Genomic DNA, 19,554 nt, shown 5'->3' with positions numbered 1-19,554 from the left:
CCTATGGCCTAGACCATGGATTTTGGAGTTGAGCCACGTAGGAGGGAGAAGACGGGAAGAACAAGTGCAGGAGCTGATGGGTAGCTGGGGTAGGGGTGGGGTGGAGAAAGTGACCCTCTTCACCCACCTAGCAACTGGCCCTGATGCCCATGCTCCTGGCTTCCAAAGAGCTTCCTGCAGAAGAGGGAAGAAGTTTCCAGCCTCATGTTCAGACAGGCCCAGTGATGGGGTGAGAGCCAAGAGGTAAGGGGTGCGCAGAATTCCAGCCCCAAGAGCTCATCAAACTTCCCCCCTGCATCAGCTGAGCCACTGATCCCCATCCTGGGTGCAGGAGACCAACCTGCCCATTGGTCCCAGACTAATAGGAAAGCTGGATCCCAGACCAGAACCAGACAAGGACAACAACAGGTGTAGCCAAACTGTGCCAGGGAGAGAAAGGACCTGGCACATTCAGACTTGGGGAATTAGGGAAGGTTTCCAAGAGGAGAAAAATCTGGTGCACATGTGAGAAGAAGGAGGAACAGGAATGAGCGGTTATCTTCAGCCTGGAGTACAGTTATTTTACCAGGGAACAAGCTGGAAGAGCTACTAAAACATCAGTGAGATGGAGGAAATGGAAGACATCCAGGGAGCAGAGTGGAGGCCTGGAAGAAGCCCTCTGACGACCTGATTGGGATGAGGGGTGAGATGCCCATTGGCTATTCCTAAACAGTAATAGACATTCCACAAATTGCCTTTGGGGAGGAGTGGGCTGGGCAGCAACACTGCTTCTCTTTTGCTGGGTGAGATGCAAGCCTGATGCAGAGCTGAATTGTCAGAAGGAGTGACAGAGAAGCTGCACAGTGCCACAGGGAACCTTCATCTCTGCCCTCCAGCCTCCCCTTTAAACGCCCTTGGAACCTGCATTTAAAACTATTGCTTAGCATCAGTGATGACTTATTAACCTGCTTGGGGGCACCCCTGTCCAGGAGAGGGGCCAGGTTAAAGCTCAGAGAGGAGGGGAGGCTGACATGACAAGACCCAGCTTGCTACCCCGGATATGGGTGGAGCCAGCACACCACTGGGAAGGGACTGGAAGAAGGGACAGGACACAAAGAAACGACCCCTGAGACATCCCCATCCCCCAACACAGGCTGTCTGAATGAGCCACAGAAGGCTGGCCTCTGGCACTGGTAACCACGAACTACAAAAGGAGGATCTGGCTCTCATGGGTAGGAGGCATTATGCTAGAGAACCCGCAGACTGAAGGGATGGGAGAGACTGAACCCAGGGGCATCTTTCCTACCTCCAAGTCCACCAGAGCTCAGGGTTGTGAGTTTGAGCCCCATACTGGGCGTGGAGCTTACTCTTTTAAAAAGAGAGACACTGACCCCATTGGGAGGGCAGGATGGGGTTGATCTTGCTTGCCAGCGTAACCCAGCCCTGGCACCATGCCTCGAGAATGCTTTGCACTCAATCAAATTTGTGAGAGGGAAACAATGGGAGAGAGGAGAGAGAAAGGAAGACACCCCCACTCAGGGAGAAATGGGTGCTGCTTCATTTCACAGAAGAACTAGAAAGATGAAGGTCCAGGGGCAGGTGAGGAGGATGAGGGTGGTGACCCTTGGTTCTGGCCCCCAGGCTCTGATCACTGGATGTCTGACCTCTCCCCTCCCCCACTAAGGACAATACTTGGCTGGCCAAGCCCACCAGAGGTTTCCCAGCTCCACCTGAGAGCTGCGGTGAGGAGAGGATGAGGCTGGTTGGCTGGAGGACAGGGCGTGGTGGATCTGGGCCTGGGGCAGACAACAGGCAAATGAAACGCAAACCCCTATGCGGAGCAGACCAGACCGGGCACACACTCAGAACAGCAGGCAAACATGGTTTTATTGACTTTTGCAGAGTCCCCTGTGGGCTGGCTCAGGCTGTGGGCAGTGGACACAGAGCTGGCTGTGCAGGGAGGGGGGTGGTGGAGGTGGGAGCAGTGCTGAGAGGGCTCGGGAAGGCACAAGGAACAAGTGGCTGCAAGGTCACTCAGTAAGTGACAGAAGTCTTCAGACTTGACTCCACTGTCTTCTTCAGGATGGTGTGGCCGCCAGAGCTAGAGCCAGAGCTAGAGCATGATACAGAGCAGGAGCCGCAAACAGGACCCTGCCCAGAGCCCAGGATGACATTGGAGCCTCCGGTCACGATGCTGGAGCAGCTGGACCCAAAGCTGCCTTTCCCGTCTGCAAGTCCACAAGTGGCCCCCAGGCCACTGCCCGCTCCTCCAGACACAACGATGCTGCCTCCGCCCACAGCTGCCAAGAAATGTACCATGGTCACAGCATGGTCCTTGGTTCCCCATGGGGACCACTCTCCCCAAGCACCCTGATACTCACAGATATTGACCTGGCTGGTGCACCTCCCAGACATCCTGGCAGAGAAAGAAGAGGAAATGCTCAGAAAGGCTGCAAAGAGTATGCCCCCAGGTATTTGAGCCTCTCAGCAGATCAAATCCACAGTCCCAAGTTTAAAGCCTTCCTAGCAGGATAGGTTGCCCTCGGTGTCTCAGAATGCTAGGAAGTCTCAGAATCCCCTTCAGCAAGGAGAGCACTTCAGTGGTGGTCCATCTTCTGCTCCCATTTCTCCCATGTTCCCAGGTCCCCACCTGCTCTCCTCAACCTCCAGCAGCCTGCGGTAGGTGGCGATCTCCACGTCCAGGGCCAGCTTCGTACTCATGAGCTCCTGGTAGTCGCGCAGCATCCGGGCCAGGTCCTGCTTGGCTGCTCTCAGGGCGGCCTCCAGCTCGTCCAGTTTGGACTGAGCATCCTTGAGGGCCAGCTCCCCACGCTGCTCGGCATCGGCAATAGTGGCCTGCAGGTCAGCATTCTGTAAGGGGAGTAGAGATGAGACAGAAGGTGGCTCCAAGTCCAGCACAGCCTCCCAAGGAACCTACTGTGGCTAGAGCTTAAAGCCCAGGGTAGACCACAATCTTTTGAGCTCAAAATTATCCACGGCCATCCCCCTTCCCCCAGTTCCTCACATTCTAAGGGAAAGCATTGCCTCTTCTGTTTCCTTAACTCCTGAAGTGGGTTGAGTAGTGTCCCCAAAAATGTCATGTCCACCTAGAACTTCAGACTGTGAACCTATTTGGAAATAGGGTCTTCGCAGATGTAAGGCGTCAAAGATCTCAAGATGACTATCATACTGTATATAGAATGAGCCTTAAATTCCATGAGTAGTGTCCCTAGAAAAGATGACAGAACACAGAGACAGATACAGAGTGATGATGTCATGTGACCATGGAGGCAGGGATGGAGTGATGCAGCCAAAAAACAAGGAATGTCAAGGATTCTCAGGCTACCAGAGGCTAGGTAAGGCAAGGAAGGATTTCCCTGCTTCCCCCGCCCAACCCCCACTCCTTCAGAGGGCGTACACCTGCCAACACCTGATTCCATAGGTCTGGCCTCCAGAACACGTGGTCTGGTGTGTCAAGCCTCCAAGTCTGTGGTGCTGTGTTGCAGCAGCCCCAGAAACCCATCCCTTAGCCCATTCCTTAAGGCACTTTCTCTCTCCCTGGACCCTTAATGTTCTTCCAGCCCCAATGCATGGAGCATTATCGACAAGCACCATCTTGAGGGTTGCCAAGGTCCTTGTTCATTTTAGAACAACCTCACTTCAAAAACTTTGTCCTATTATCAAAGCATATGGAACCATATGCCTCAGTATGGGGTTTGAGAAACACCCTCTCTGCGCTTATCTCTCTGATCTGATAGAAAACTCGCGGAAGGAGAGCAAGAGCAACATCCCCATCTACCTGGCCATCCAGCTGACTGATCCTCAGGATCAGGAAATAAGGAATTCCCTAAGGGCTCTCATTATTCTATTCCCATTCTAGTCTCATTATTCTGTTCTCTTCTATACACAAGCGCCCTGTGGATGTGGAATATTGGCTCTCTTCTCCAGATGAAGAAACAGAGATTCAGAAAGGTAGTGAGGGGCAGAGCTGCGTCCCTAAACCAACAGCAGGTCCACTGCTCCCAGCCTGCAGGGCTCTGCCAGGACCTGGCACAAAGGAGACTAGTCCATCATGTTTGTGCAGGAAAAGGAAGAGTAAGGGGGGTATTGCATTCCCAAGAGGGATTCTCGCAAGAAAGCTACCTTGCGGCAGCTCCCAGCTATGGGGACGTGGTAGCCTTCCTAAGTACAGGCAGCTGGGCTGAGACTGCATGCTCCCAACTGGGTGAACTGAGCTCAGAAAGTAGGTTTCTGGGCTACCCTTAGAGATTGAGTCCCTTAGTCTGACAACGGCCCAGGAATCTGCATTTTAACAGACACCCCGGGGAATTCCGAAGTAAGGAATGCAAATTTATGGGCAAAAACACTGTGGCAGCCAACTGAATAATGGGACCGGGTCACCTTCATCTCAGTCCTACATCACATTCCAAAGGAAAACAGGTGGGGATGGGTGGAGACTGAGTCTGGTCTTCGAATGACCTGAGCTTCGAGAGTTTCCTGGGAGGATCCTGCCTGGGAGCGGACAGGCCATGTGCATGCGCCCTGGGAGTCAAGCTGAAATGCTTGAAGAAACCACCCGATCCCAAAACCGATTTTTTGGGTTTGGGGCAAGTGAGTGCAAAGAGACTTGAAAGCTAAAAAGTCTGCAGTCCTTCACATCTAGACATGAGGGCTCCAGGATGAGCAAGGAAGCCCGTCCCTGCTCTTGCCATATTCTCCTTCCTCCTCTCCCCACCCTAGCCCACACAGGCCCCAACAACATCACCTCCAACCCGTGCAAAGATCTGCCTAAGGAGCGCTCACTCCCCCTACCAGTCTCACCTGCACCCTGTCCTGGCTCTCACCCTCCCCAACACGAGACCCAGAAAGTCAGCCCCTGACCCTAGAGTGTCTTCTGAGCTGGAGGAGTAAAAGTAAGGAAAGACAAGAAAATAAGTCAAAAATATGGATCGACCCTCTCCCCCAAGGAGCCAAAAGCAAGATGTATGTCTGTCTATGGAAGACAGGTGAGCAGAGCCCCCTGGAGTTGTTCAACGCAGAATGCACACAGGCTTGAAGTCGTAGGATGGAGGCCAAATTTCTCCAAAGTGGGCTTGAGCCTCTCTCCACCCGAAGTATCCAAAGCTCCAGATAGTTACCAACTCCACACATCAAGCCAGCAGTGACCCTGACACAAAAGTAGTCCAAAGCGAGGTGTCCTGGGGAGCTCCAGGAGCCTTACCTGCTTCTTGAGGTTCTCGATCTGACTTTGCAGCCTCTGACTCGCCTGCTGCAGCTGAGAGATCTGGACTTTGGTTTCCTTCATGCTGTCCCCATGAAGCCGGGCAGATGCCTGAAGCTCCTGGTACTGATGGGGACAGAGATGACACCACGCGTTAAGAGGACCCTCACCTCTGACCCCAGGACCATGAGAAACACCATGTCCCCAGTTCTGTGCCTCCCCAAGCCCTCACTCAGAATGCAGGTTAAATGCTGAAGCAGGGGTACGGTGGGATGAGCTTGCAACAGTCCAGGCTGGTCTCGCACGGTTTCCCTGCACTGTCCCCCTACTAGAGATGGGAAGTGGGCCATGCCACCCAGCCCCGGAGCTCTGGTCCCCCAAGGGGACCGACTTGGACAACCATTGGGATGGTTGTGGGACCGAGTTGGACAACCACATCTGGGATGTGGGCAGGGAGACCCAGCCTTTTCCTGCCCAGTGCTTACCCCCACCATCCTTCCCACCCAGCTCCGGCACCTTGGTCTGGTACAGCATCTCCACCTCAGCTTTGCTGCTCTGGGCAATCTCCTCGTACCGGGCGCGGACCTCCGCAATGATGTCACTGAAGTCCAAGCCTCGGTTGTTGTCCATGGACAACACCACAGACATGTCACTGGCCTGGGTCTGGAGCTGGCCCAGTTCCTGCAAGAAAGACTGACTCAGTGTCCACCTACCTCCACTCCCTTTCCCCCGAAGCCCCAGGCAGTAGGGCAGGGTGCCTGACTTCCTGCCCATGAACTCCATCAGGGGGCAGCCCTCATCCCACTGGGTGTTTGGACATGTCCTGTCCCCTATTGTCTCCTCATATGAAAACGAGGGTTATAGGAGGTGGTGTCTAATGCCATTGCAGTTTGGACATTAAAAATAAATGTCCTGGGCGCCTGGGTGGCTCAGTGGGTTAAGCCACTGCCTTCGGCTCAGGTCATGATTTCAGGGTCCTGGGATCGAGTCCCGCATCGGGCTCTCTGCTCAGCAAGGAGCCTGCTTCCCTCTCTCTCTCTCTCTGCCTGCCTCTCCATCTACTTGTGATTTCTCTCTGTCAATAAATAAATAAAATCTTTAAAAAAAAAAAAAAAAAAAGTAAATGTCCTGCAAGCTTGAAATCACCCGGTCCCCATCATTCCTCTGACTGCTTGTCACCGCCCCTCCCTCTCCTCCTTCTACTCTGAGCCCCATGGCCTCCTTGCTTCCACAAGGATACGAACTCACCACCAACTCACCATTGGGGGCCCCTCCCTCTGCCAGGAATCTCTGGTTCTACCTGCCTGATTAACTTCCTCACTTCCTTCCAATTTTTGCTCAAGCTTTATCTTCTAAATAAAGACCACTCTGACCACCCTATTTGAAATTACCACCTGCCCTACCTCCCCCCACATTCCTAAGCCTCCTGTCCCTGTTTTCCATAGCATTGATCACCTTCTGACATATTATAAAATTTACTCCTTTACTAGGTCTATAATTGACCGTCCCTCTCCCAACAGAAAGCAAGCATCATGATTTTTGTCTGGTTATTCACTAGTGTATCTCCAATACCTACCAATGCACATGGTACATTCTCAGTATTTGTTTGTCAAATGACAGAACGACTGGAATTAAGTCACCCTAACCAGGTGTCGCCTCCTGGCCACTCCACTATAGCCAGGAAGCCTGCTTGCCCTGCCCCACCCCCACTCCCGCCAACCCTTGGTAGATCCTCACTTCTTCATTGAGTTGCCTCAAGAAGCAGAGGTACTCTCGAAGAGATGCCAGCTTGCCTTCCAGCTCCATCTTGCTCAGGAAAACTCCATCCACATCCTAGGGACAGGAAGACAAAAACCGTGTCCTCCCACCTCCTGTTTGTGGCTCCCACTCTGGCTCAGGAGTTCTGTTTGCACACTGCCCAGTGCTCACCCACGGCTGTCCCCAGAGACCCATTCATTCCTCCTCCAGCCCCCCTCACCCTGCTCTCCCTTTTGCCTGACACTGACACACACCGCCTTCAGGAAGCCTTCCCTGATTACTCTCAACCAGTTCTGCATCTTCCACTCCCTCCCCAGCTTCTCCCATAGTGACTCCCAGAGCTCATCCTGTGGTCCTTCCATCAGATCTTATTCTGGGGCCCCTGTGTCTACTTAGGTGTCCCATTTCCCTGGGGGCCCTCTGGAGGCGATGTGAGATCGTGTGCTGCATTAGGATCCTGACCTGCCTTAGGATCTCCAGTCCCAGCCCAGGACTGGGCTTTGTGCATGGTGGGGGCTCAGGGTCCCAGTGAAGCAGCTAACTCCTACCCTCACCTTTTTTAGGACCACAAAGTCATTCTCAGCCGTGGCATGCTTGCGGGACTCTTCCTCATACCTGTCAAATAAGTACAGAAGGATGCTGCCTGAGGCGGCGAGATCAGAGCCCATGGCCCTCCTCTGAGCACAGTCTCCCTGAAAGAGCACCCCTTGCCCCTAGACGCTCCCAAGCAGGACACATAACCAGCCCGACCCTCTGCCCTTCCCATCAGGAAGTCATTGCCACGTCCTGGCTACATCCATCTCCACTCCTTCATCTCATGCTCACTTAGCCACATGAGGCCACTTGCCATCACGTCTATCAGGCACATTCCAACACATTTTCACACTCTCTGCTCACAATCATCAAGTAAAGCAGGCATTTTGGCTTTTGTCAGAGAGATTCATGGTTTGCCCAAGTCATCAATAATTAGGTCACCCAAGCAGATCTAAAACCAAGTCTCCTGGCCTCTTTCCATGACACGCTCCACCTCCCATGCCATCTTACAGATGGGAAACTGAGGTTGGCAAAGACAAAAGGCCGCCCAGCTACCCCTGGCTTGCAGTCGCCAAACCCAAGCCTCCTGTTGGTCCAGGGCTCCCTCCACACCACCAGGTGACCTAGGTGGGGAACCCGGAAACACAGCCCTGCTGTGAATCATGCCACACACTAGGGGATGGTCCCACTAAATGGATTCCCTTCCACCACCAGGACCAGAGAACATCTGAGTCACCTCAGCCCACAGCCTGCTCAACAGGAATTTATTGAGGAAAAACCCAGGGAGGCATTGTTTAAAGAAGCCCCTCCCAGCCCTGACCCAAATCATGGCCCTCAGAGCTGGGTCTGTTGGCACTGAGGCTCTCCAGACCCAGGCATCAGGAACTGGGGGGCCTCCTTACCTACCATGGTGAGGCGTTGGGGGAGCCCTGAGAATCAGAGGGAATGGGATGCAGAAGGGAGGACCGTCCTGTGTCTCTGGGAGCTCAGCATGGGGGAAGCCCTCCAACTGCGGATCCAAGCCCTCCCAGACCCCAGGGTTTGCCTACTTGGCCTTATACTCCTCCTCCTGGTCCTGGCAGGACTTCAGCTCGGCGTCCACAGCCCTTCGCTCCCTCTGGAGCTGTTCCAGTTGCCACCGGAGCCGGGCCAGGTAGCCCTCAAAGAAAGACTCCAGGTCCGGGGGGCTGTCACTCACGCCCAGCCGCTGCAGCAGCTCCCACTTGGTCTCCAGGACCTTGTTCTGCTGCTCCAGGAAGCGCACCTGAGACCCAAGCAGAGGCTCCCTGAGGCTCCTGGGGGACTCCCTGGCCACAGGATCTGGCAAGGAAAACCTCACAGACCCTCAGTCTACCTTTCCTCTACCTCCCAATCCAGCCTGAGCAGAGGCAGCCTTGTGCCCTCCCAGGAGACTCTGAACACATCAAAATGATGGGGATTGGCTAACGGGGGAGGGTTCACTACTGAATGACTGTTCTCTGTTCCTGAGCCCCAACCATAGAAGAGCAGGGGCTCCGCATAATCAGAGAGCCTGCAGTTAGACCAGGAAGGACTTCTTTGCTGCAGAAGCACTAAAAAAGTGGTAGCAGAGCAGACCTCCCCATTCCCAAATCCATCGAGAATGGTTCTTCTGAGGCAGGCAAGGAGAGGGGCTTACCTGAGTGGACCCTCACCTTGTCAATGAAGGAAGCAAACTGGTTGTTGAGGGTTCTGATCTCTTGGGTCTCCTGAGTCCTCACCACCTGGAACTGGGGGTCAATCTCCATCTTCAGTGGGGTCAGCAAACTTCTGTCAATGGTCACTTCCCGGATGCCCCCCGGAGGGCACAAGGAAAGCCCGGGCGCACCACGGTCCTCCCCAAACCATACCCCTGGTCCTCTCCCTGATCCCCAAGCCCTCCCATGAGAGGATCCTCTACACCCCCCAAAGGAAATGAGGCTTCTGCTGCTGAAGCTGCTCCGGCTGCCACGGCCCCCTGGGGGTGCAGAACAGGCAGAGCGAGCACCGAAGCCCCTCCGGGCCTGGCATGTTGAGCGAGACATGGTAGAGACGGAAGGTCACACAGCTACAGACAGACGGAGGATAATCCAGGTTTGTGAGTTCCTGCCCCAAGGCCTCAGCACGAGACTTTTATCCCCTCCCGTGCTTGGGCTGGGCCTTGGGGAGCAAGATGCTCTAGGCCTGACTGTGTCTGTCACTGGCTCCGGCTGACCTATTCTGACACGCCTGGAGGACAGGGGCCCAACACGTGTGGAGCCCGAGGGAGAGGAAGCCCAGACCTTGCCCTCAGAGCTCGCAGGCCAGCAGGAGATCTGGGCATGTCCCAAAGACGAGGAAGCAGCCAGAGACCTGGACTCCAGGTGCTGGGGGTAGGGAGGGATGGCCCTGAACCACCACTGAGAGTCAGTCAAGGAAGGCTTCCCAGAGAAGGAGATGGGGGGATGGGGAAGAAGAGAGGGGGTTCAGGGGAGCACCTGAGGGCCCTTTCCATCCATGCTTTCCATGCTGGACAGAGGAGTGTGAAACTTCTCAAGAAAGAATCTACCTACGGTAACCAGAGAAGGAAGGCGCTGGGCAGCTTAGGTGAAGCCACAAGGTTAATAAAGGTGTTATTGTCGTCGTTGGTTAAAAGACACTCTGGGATTTGGAAATGAAACCAAAAAACAGGGTGTCCAAGTCCCTTCTCTTGCTCAACCCAGCAATCATCCACCAGGCACCACCCCACTCCAACCAGGCATCTCCATCCAGGATCTGGGCAAGTGGCATGTTTCCAAGCCCAGCCCGTGTCCCTGCTCCTTCCCCAGACATGCAGTGCCAGGCCCTTCCTCTCGGGTCATGCACTGCCTATGTTCGGTTACAAATCAAAGTACCAAAAACTGCCTTGAGGTTCTGGGAGCAGACACAGGAACTTTGGGATGTCCCCTGGGATAGATTCTGTCTCTGCCCCCTGGTAGTCCATGAGCCCCCCACCCAGTACAGGACCCTCAGGGAGAGGCGTGCAGCTGCCACCACTGAAACTCTCCCACTACTAGCAAGCAGGGTGTGGTAGCTCTGCTTTTTAGAAATTCCTAAAATTCCTTCTTCACATGGTGGGAGGGTTATTTCTCCCTGCCTCCCAACCTAGTTCTTAGAACCAGGAGACTGGGCCTTTACTAACGCAACACAAAGCAAGAATAAACAGGGACTCAACGTCATGAACACTCAAGAGACATGCTATGAGGAAGTTGGTCCTAACAATGCTCCCACAGGCCAGACAACGGTGAGCAAGCCTCCCCTCCCTCCGGAGGATTAGAAGCCCCTTCCTCCTTCTTCCAGCCCCACATGGCACACCCCTGAACAAAGCTAAATGACAGATGGCCTCAAGAGGAAGAAGAGGTCAGGCCTTCCACCAGAAGAATAGAAGAGATCAAGGGACTGAGGGGCCAGGTGAGGAAGAAGAAAGAAAAGATCCAAACAGGAGACCGGAGTGCACCAAGGAGACAGAAGCAGCCTGGAGTGGCCCCAGTGTCTAGAAAGAAAATCTGGGAAATGGGTTGGATCCCACTGAGGGCCCACCACCAAACCATGCCCCTGGGGATCACTTCGTAGCATCAAGGAAGCCCAGGTAACCTTCCTTCCTTCCATGCGTCTGTTTGAGAAACATTTCTGGGGACTGGACTCCACTGCCCCTCCCCCCAGTATTAAGGGTGGAGAACAGAGATCATAGGTGGGATGGCACCAAACCCACCTGCCTGGAACTTCCTCATCTCTGTAGCGTTGCAGAATATTAAAGTGGGAGCAAGCTCCAAGGTCATCTGTCCAATGCCCCATTTTGCACTTAAGGACTTTGAGCCCCCATAGGGGGTTAGGCAGTGTATTGAAACTGTGCACCCCTGGGTAACCTAAGCATTGCACCAGGTGACCTCTGAGCCTGTAATCTGAGTGACTTGCTCGAGGCCACCCACCCAGCAGATCAGGCTGGAGCCAGGACCACAACCCAGATCCAACCCCTGCCCCACAGACCCACCAGCTAAGCCCTTGTTTATAACTTGTCCACTACAGTCTCCAGCTCAGGGTCTGACACACACCAAACATCAATAGATACTTGTTTTCAGAAATGAATTCTTACCCACGACAGTCACACCCAGGGAACTTCTTAAAGTACCAGGTTCTCAAATGCTGCTATAACATGTTTCCTTGTATTAAAAATAAATAAATAAATAAGTCAGGGGCTCCTGGCTGGCTCAGTCAGTAGGGCGTGAGAATCTTGATCTCGGGGTCGAGAGAGTTTGAGCCCCATGCTGGGCAGAGAGCTTACTGGAAGAAAGAAAGAAAGGAAGGAAGGAAGGAAGGAAGGAAGAAAGAAAGAAAACGATTCTATGACATTTCAAATAAATAAATATGATGATTCTGTGGTCTTTTAAGTAAATAAGTACATAAATAAATTGACTAATTTAATTAAAAAGAAATGAATGATTCATAAATAAATAATCACGCAGTGACGGAGAGAAGGCTGAAACAGTTTGGGGATTTGAATGCTAGACCCCCGCTGATGGACTGACTTGTCCGGTACACAGAGGTGCACAAAAAAACGATCTCCACTCGTGCAGTGGCCAAAGTGCCGATGGCTGGAATCAGGACTTCACGTGAAAACTGGCAGTGGGAAGGCTCTGACGGGCTATGTTCAGGGCTCCCGGTTAACCATCCTCAGCCACACATCATTCTCGGCAGGCCCTGGCCACCTGCGCCCACCTTGGGGAAAGAGCTGGGCTGGCATGGCTTCTTATGGCTCCCCTGCAGCCCGTTCCCTCCCTGCCTCACCCCTTCCTGTCCCGCCTCACCCTAAATCCTCCCTCCCCCCGCCAGCAGCTATGATTCCCCAACCTCTTTCCATCAAGCCTGTCCTGTCTGTGCAGTCTATTTTTGTTGTTGTTGTTGAAGATTTTATTTATTTGCTCGACAGACAGAGAGACCACAAGCAGGCAGAGAGGCAGGCAGAAAGACAGGGGAAAGAGAGAGCCCAACTGAGCAGAGAGTTCAACTCGGGGCTCCATCCCAGGACCCCTGAGCCGAAGGCAGAGGACTAACCCACCGAGCCACCCAGGTGTCCCTGCACAGTCTCTTTTTCGACCCAAATGCCATTTACTCACATTTATTCATTATCTTTTCACCAAAATGTGATCAGACACCCACTATGTGCCGGGACCTGCGCTGAGAACCAAGAATTTAGCCTAGGGCAAGCCCAGCTGCTGCACCAAGAGAACTCAGAGTCCTGTGGAGAAAGAGACACGGAACAGGACATTAGACAAGTATTTCACTGCAATTACAACAAGGAGAGGAAAGTATAGGACATGAGAGAGGCCTAACCTAGGTTACCCCCTAATTTATTCTCGAACGTGCCAGGAACACTCCCACCTCGGAGCCTTTACACGTGCTGTTCCCTCTTCCAGGAATGCTCCTCCCCAGCTACCCACAGGGCTAAAACCAAAATTGCAACCCTGGGGCCATCCCTCCTCCAACACTCTTCATCTCTTTCTCTCAGCTTAGGGCCTGCCCTGCCTAAAACAGCGTGTATTTCACTCCCTCATTTCACTCATCAGTCTTCCTGCAGGAGAATGTGAGCCCCATGAGGGCAGACATGGGGTCCCCTTGCTCCCTTGTGTATCCTCTGCGCTTAGATCTGTGCCTGGCAGGCAGGAGGTGAGCAATAAGTATCTTTTGAGTGCATGAATCCCCAGTCAGTTTCATCTTGTTGGTTTCCTTCCATCTTTCAACCTCTGGAGGTCCTTGTGACTCTAAACGCTATTCTCTGAAGTGTTAGCAAATCTCCATCCACCTTCTCCAGGTGGGAAGCATGCATGCATTAGAGAAATATGGACGTGTGTGAGTGTGTGTGTGTGTTTGCGCACGCACACATGTGTGTGTGTGTGTGTGTGTGTGTGTGTGTGTGTGTGTGTATTGAACTCCTCCTGTGGGCTGAGCGCTGAACTAAGCGATACAGGACATACTCGATGGATAAGGCCCCATCCCCACTCTGAAGGAATATAGAGTCCCAGGGAGGCTACACATAGGAATACAGAAGCGGGGGGAAGCCTGAAAGGGACTGCCCCGGTTCACAAGTTTGCATGTTGCCGTATAGTGGGGGATTCCTCTTTTGGAGGAACATTGACCCACTGCTGTGGTCTTGGAGGAGACAGGACAGACTCCTGTGGCCCACCCCCAGAAGACCCTTCCTCTACAGATTTACATCCTCCCAGCCTAGGTCCTGTGGAGCCTATGCTCAGCTCTTTGGAAATCTACACAGTTGTACTTTTTCAGACCCCATTTTTTTAAGATTTTATTGATTTATTTATTAGGGTGAGAGAGAGCATGAGCAGGGGGAGTGGGGGAAAGAGAAGCAGACTCCCTGCTGAGCAGACAGCCTGATGCGGGGCTCCATCCCAGGACCCTGGGACCATGACCTGAGCCAAAGGCAGACGCGTAATGAATGACCCACCCAGGAGCCTCTTTTTTGTTTTTTTTAATTCAGCATCCAATTCCTTCACTGAAATAGAATTGACACACAATGTTACATGAGTTTCAAGGGCACACATAGTGATTGGACAAGTCTATACACTGTGCTGTGCTCACTGGCCGGTGTAGCTCCCATCTGTCACCCAACAACACTATGACCTTACCATTGACCACATTCCCTATGCTATGCCTTTCATTCCCAGACCTCATCCATTCCGTAAGTGGAACTCCGTAAGTGGAGGATTCCATAAGTGGAAGCCTGTATCTCCCACTCCCCTGCATCCATTGTACCCTCACCCCATGTTCCTGTCTTTCCGCAAGAACCTCAGAAATGTACCAAATATCTCATGTACCAAATATCTCAGAGACTATCCCAGATAGTCTCTGTCTGACCTATAAAACTATTAAGATAATACTGCCAGTGAATTATTTTATCCAACAACAAAGAAATAAGAACAAATAAATGGCCTACATGTCAGCCCCATTCTAAGAATTTTACATGTATTAAGCATGTAATTCTAACAACTCTGTGAAATGGGTATTATTAGTATCACCAATTTATAGAAAAGGGAACCGAGGGCACCTGGGTGGCTCAGTTGGTGGGGCGGCTGCTTTCAGCTCAGATCATGATCCCAGAGTCTCAGGATCGAATCCCATACCAGGCTCCCTGCTCTACAGGGAGTCTTCTTCTCCCACTGACCTCTCTCATGTTCTCTCCCTCTCTCTCTCTCTCAAATAAATAAATACATAAATATATAATTTAAAAGAAAAGAAAAGGGAACCGAGGTTCCGGGAGAACAAAGAATTTCCTTCAGGTCATGCAGCTAGTATGCTACAGAGCAGGAAATCCAACACAGGTCACTGCGTCACTGGGCACTGCAGTCTGCCCTTCATCACCACACAGTGCTCCTTTCAGAAACCTGGAAATATCAGTGTTGAAGGACAACTTAACTACCTAAAACCCAGATAGGTAAAGCAACTTGCCCAAGGTCATACAGCAGATCCAAAAGTGAAACTCTTTTCTCGAACTGCATCCTTATCAACACCAATGAGGCACTACCAGGTGCTAGAGAGGGTACCATGCTAGCCCAGGGTACACAAAGGACAATAAAAATCCCTGTCTTGGTGGAACTTGTAGTCTAGGGGGAAACCTATGCAAAAAACAGTAAGTGCAATGAAAGTGTTGAAGGTGCCACGTACAGGGTACCATGGGAGCCTGAGGACCTTCTAGAAGCAGGAGCAGGTGTTCTTATTCTTGGCATGCTCAGAAAAAAGGAAAGTCATCTCCTGGGATCAGGGTGAGGCTGTGCTGCCCACACTTGTTCCATTTTCCTGGTTTTTATAGGGCAATGAAGGGCTTGGTTACTGTCCCGTTGTTTGAGGGGAACCGGACACAAAAGTGTCCCTCACCTGTCTTCAGCCTGCATCCCCACCCCAACCACGGACAGCCCACGACCATCCCTGCTCTAATCACAGAACTTTCCCTCAGTTAGGCCTTCACAGCTGAGAAATACGTGCCAAATTCTAACCCAGAACATCCCAAACACCAGTCATTCATCCATTCGACCCTCACCATCGTGGAGGAATACCCGTGGATATCATCATGTGCTTAATAGATTACTTTATTTTTTTTAAGGATGTTATTTATTTATTAGAGAGAGAAGAGGGGGAGGAGCAAAGGGAGAGTTACTAGAAGCCTCGGTGCTGAGCACGGAGCCAGATCCGGGCCTGGATCTCACGACCCTGTGGTCATGACCCAAGGTGAAATCAAGAGTTGGACGCTTAACCAACGGAGCTACCCAGGTGTCCCATTGATAATTTTCTAAAATCAATTTACTTTATTCTTTTCCTGCCCCTAGGCAGTAATGTCCTTGAAATCATGGCCTTGGTGTGCTAGTTCTAATTTTTCTAATTCATATTCAAGTAAGACATGGCTGTTAGAATGTTAAACGTTCATCCATGTGCTAAGGGCCTACACAGCATCATCTCAGAAACACGGGTCAACCCGGGGCTGCTTCCTGCATCCAAGCAGGAAGGCCTGAAGCTGTCCCAAAGCCAGTGAGGACAAGGAGGGAGCAGCATCTTTCCAATGTGGTCAATTTCTATAACTACATCTCTTTTAGCCTGTGGGGCAGGAAAGAAGGAGGAGGAGATGAAAGTGGCCCCTCGTGGAGCCCCAGGCCACACAGAACACATGCCAGTGTTCCCTGCCCCAGCACCTTCCTGCCCACTGGGCTGGGACAGGTAGCCCTGTTCTCCCTGCACTGGCATCAGAGGAAGGTGGCACCCAGCCAGAGATGGGGTGAACGGGCTCATTGCAACAAGAAAGGGTGGGCCCTGCCACTGCCTCCACAGGTAATGAGCCCCCAAAACCCACAGGGAGAGCCATTCCCACATAGAGGCCTTAGAGAGCAGAGATTTACAAAGCTTTGCCTAGGAGTTCCAAATTTAAATGTCTGTCTCCAAGGTCCGGTTGATCCTTCATCTACTCATACCCATCTGAGAAGCGGGTATTACTGTCTCTCTTGCTACGGGCACAGAAATGGAAGCAAGCACCCGGGATCTCAAAGACAGTGAGAGCCCAAGTCAGGCTGAGAAAGGGGTCTGCCCAGGGGGCACCGCCGCACCATTGAGACTCCTTGGAGCAGTATGCGTGGTGCATGTTTCCTTACTTGGCAGAGCACCAGAAGCCAGGAAGGGACTCACTGGGCTCAGGGGCGGGCAGTTATGCCCAGCTGTGGGACCATGCACACTCTGCAGGTTGCTAGAACACAGCTCTGTACCACTGGCCATTTTCTGGGGTATAAATACTTCGGCCACAGCTGGTTGCAAGTGGCCAGGGCATGGCCAGTGACTGCGGAGCAGGGACAAGGTGGACACCGTGTGCCACCCACCCACGCCCCTCCCAGTCTGTCCCGGCAGACACTGGCATGCCGCCACCAGCTGGAGGTGAAGACAGTGGAGGCCTTTCTGGGGAAAGAGACCCTCCCTGCCTGTGGCAGCTGGGAGCACAGTTCTGGGAGCAAACCAGTGGTGCCTGGGAGAAGGCAGTGGGGCTGGCTAAGGGAAGAGGGAAGTGTTCAGACCAGAAATCCGGAGCTAAAAGTCCAGACTTGTTCAGCCAGGGCCCAGCACGCAGTGTAGCCACTCTGACCCAATCAGGTTCAGCCAGTTGTGTGCCCCCGTTGCTAACAACAGCTCCTGATGTGGCAAATATTTGGGAAAAGCGTTGCTAAGGACAGCTTCCCAACACCCCAGAGGGTGGAAGGCCCATGGGGCAATTTCTAGGGGAAAGTTCCCAGGATTCCCACAACGCTGGGAAAGTAAGTCCCCACAGGAGCTGCCGGACTGGGAGGTGAGGTAGGGGGGGTCACCTGGATGAGCTCCCTGACCTTCATCTCCTCTGACAAGCATCCCTTCTAGGGCCATCTGAAGAGCTGTGCCCGGGGCCTGGGGCCAGTAACCTGGGGGTGGGGGGGTTGACCCTTCTGCTCCCATTCCCGAGGGACTTCTGTCTGTTCTGTTACAGCCCAGCAGCAAGTTGTGAAATCAGCTGAATGGTTTTCTTTTTTTTTTTTTTTAATATTTTATTTATTTATTTGACAGACAGAGATCACAGGTAGGCAGAGAGGCAAGCAGAGAGAGAGGAGGAAGCAGGCTCCCTGCTGAGCAGAGAGCCCGATGCGGGGCTTGATCCCAGGACCCTGGGATCATGACCTGAGCCGAAGGCAGAGGCTTTATTTAACCCACTGAGCCACCCAGGTGCCCCTAATATTTTATTTATTTATTTGAGAGACTGAGTGAGCAAGCAAGAGAGCACACAAGCTGGAGGAGGAGCAAAGGGAGAGGGAGAAGCAGACTTCCTGCAGAGCAGGAAGGTGCTGGGCTCAATCCCAGGACCCCAGGATCATGACCTGAGCAGAAGGCAGGCGCTTAACTGACTGAGTCACTCAAGCGCCCAGCTGAATGAGTTTCAACCAGCATTATCAGTGTGTATCCCCGGGAGTAAGACTGCCTACCCCTGCACCACAAAATTCTATTCCATATGTATGTGCTTGTGTAAGTGTGTACAGAACTGTGATAGACAATGAATTTCTTGAGCACCCAGATGGCTCAGTTGATGCAAGAATCGACTCTTAATCTTGGGGTTGTAAGTTCAAGCCCCACACTGGGTATAGAGTTTACTTAAAAATCAAATCTTAAAAAAAAAAAAAAAAAGAAATGAATTTCTTCGTAGGAATCAGTGTCCAAAAAAGTTTAAGAAACCCTCCAATAGGGGCACCTGGGTGGCTTAGTGGGTTAAAGCCTCTGCCTTTGGTTCAGGTCATGATTCCTGGGTTCTGGGATGGAGCCCTGTGTCAGGCTCTCTGCTCAGTGGAGAGCCTGCTTCCCTTTCTCTTTCTCTCTCTCTCTCTCTCTCTCTCTCTCTCTGCTTCCCTCTCTGCCTGCTTGTGATCTCTGTCTGTCAAATAAATAGAATCTTTTAGAAAGAAAGAGAAAGAAGGAAAGAAAGGAAGGAAGGAAGGAAGGAAGGAAGGAAGGAAGGAAGGAAGGAAGGAACCCTCCAATAGAAGAAGTGGCCCCACTCTTGAACATATACAAACCCAAGAAACAAGACCAGAACCAGCAACAGTGTTAGCTGTCAAGACTGGGGGATGGGAAAATAGAGCTTTCCTCTGGGAAACTCTTCGGGGAGAGAGAGAGAGAATGAAAGCAGGTTTGAAGGGGGAAAGCTGAGGGTAAGGAGTTCTCCCAGTCTATCCTAAGGGTTAGGAAATTTTCCTAATACCTAATCTAATCCTTAAACCCACTGATGCATGCTCTGGGCTGTGGCTCCCGAAAGGGAAGAACCATGGCCCCTCCTCTGTGGAACCACTGAGTCATGACAATGACAAGGACAGGAACCCCTGCTTGGGTCCAGGAAGAATGCGGTTGGTGGAGCTGGGGAGAGCAGACAGCAGCACGCTGAGTGCAGACAGGACAGGAGACCTGATGGTGGCTCTTCCGTGAGCTGCACAGACCAGGTCAGACTGTGCGGCTGCCCCTGGAGACCATAGACGTTAGTCAAGGCTACAATAATGCACAACCAGAGAGTGACCCGACGGCAAAAAGACCCCACACGACCCCTGCCAGTTGACGAAGAATGTCCAAGCAGAGAGACCCAAGAGGTCATCTTGTTCAGCAGCCTTATCTAACAGCGCAAGAGACAGGCCCAGGGAAGGAAAGCAACCTATCCAGGGCACACAGCAAAAATAGGACTAGACCCCACTAAGCCAGGACTCATGTCATCCTGCATCATAGGGAGCCATGAGGCTAGGATAGAGACCCATGGAAGAGGACTCTAAGCCCCCGTCCACCTAGCCATTCCGCCATCCCACCAAGCTCATGAAGGCTATCATGCGTCCATAACATGTACTGGGCTCTTCTCATCACCAAGCACTGGGCTGGGTGCGTCAGATACAATGACATAAGAGATGGCATAAGAGTCCCAGGAGCTGTGCCAGCAGAAGCTCGTGGGCAGGGAGGGGGCAGGGAGAGCAGAAGACCAGCAGGAAGATGTTGGGTGGGGA

The 19,554-nt window shown here is 52.4% G+C and overlaps 1 protein-coding gene across 1 annotated transcript; it reads right to left on the bottom strand.

Annotated features, from left to right (window-relative positions):
• Positions 1 to 1,855: 1,855 nt before the first annotated feature.
• On the bottom strand, positions 1,856 to 11,547 carry KRT78 (keratin 78). Its single transcript, XM_059185256.1, has 9 exons — positions 9,166 to 11,547; positions 8,542 to 8,756; positions 7,513 to 7,573; positions 6,938 to 7,033; positions 5,717 to 5,881; positions 5,201 to 5,326; positions 2,630 to 2,850; positions 2,361 to 2,395; positions 1,856 to 2,279 (listed from the first exon to the last, which is right to left on the bottom strand). The coding sequence occupies exons 1-9, from the start codon at positions 9,532 to 9,534 to the stop codon at positions 2,014 to 2,016; spliced, it is 1,554 nt and encodes a 517-aa protein (XP_059041239.1). The 5' UTR covers positions 9,535 to 11,547; the 3' UTR covers positions 1,856 to 2,013.
• Positions 11,548 to 19,554: the final 8,007 nt, after the last annotated feature.

The sequence above is a fragment of the Mustela lutreola genome, chromosome 8 (genome assembly GCF_030435805.1).
Source record: "Mustela lutreola isolate mMusLut2 chromosome 8, mMusLut2.pri, whole genome shotgun sequence".
In the NCBI taxonomy this organism is placed as follows: Eukaryota; Metazoa; Chordata; class Mammalia; order Carnivora; family Mustelidae; genus Mustela; species Mustela lutreola.
The sequence above is the reverse complement of the archived record's forward strand: the minus strand, read 5'-3'. Positions and strand labels throughout refer to the sequence as shown.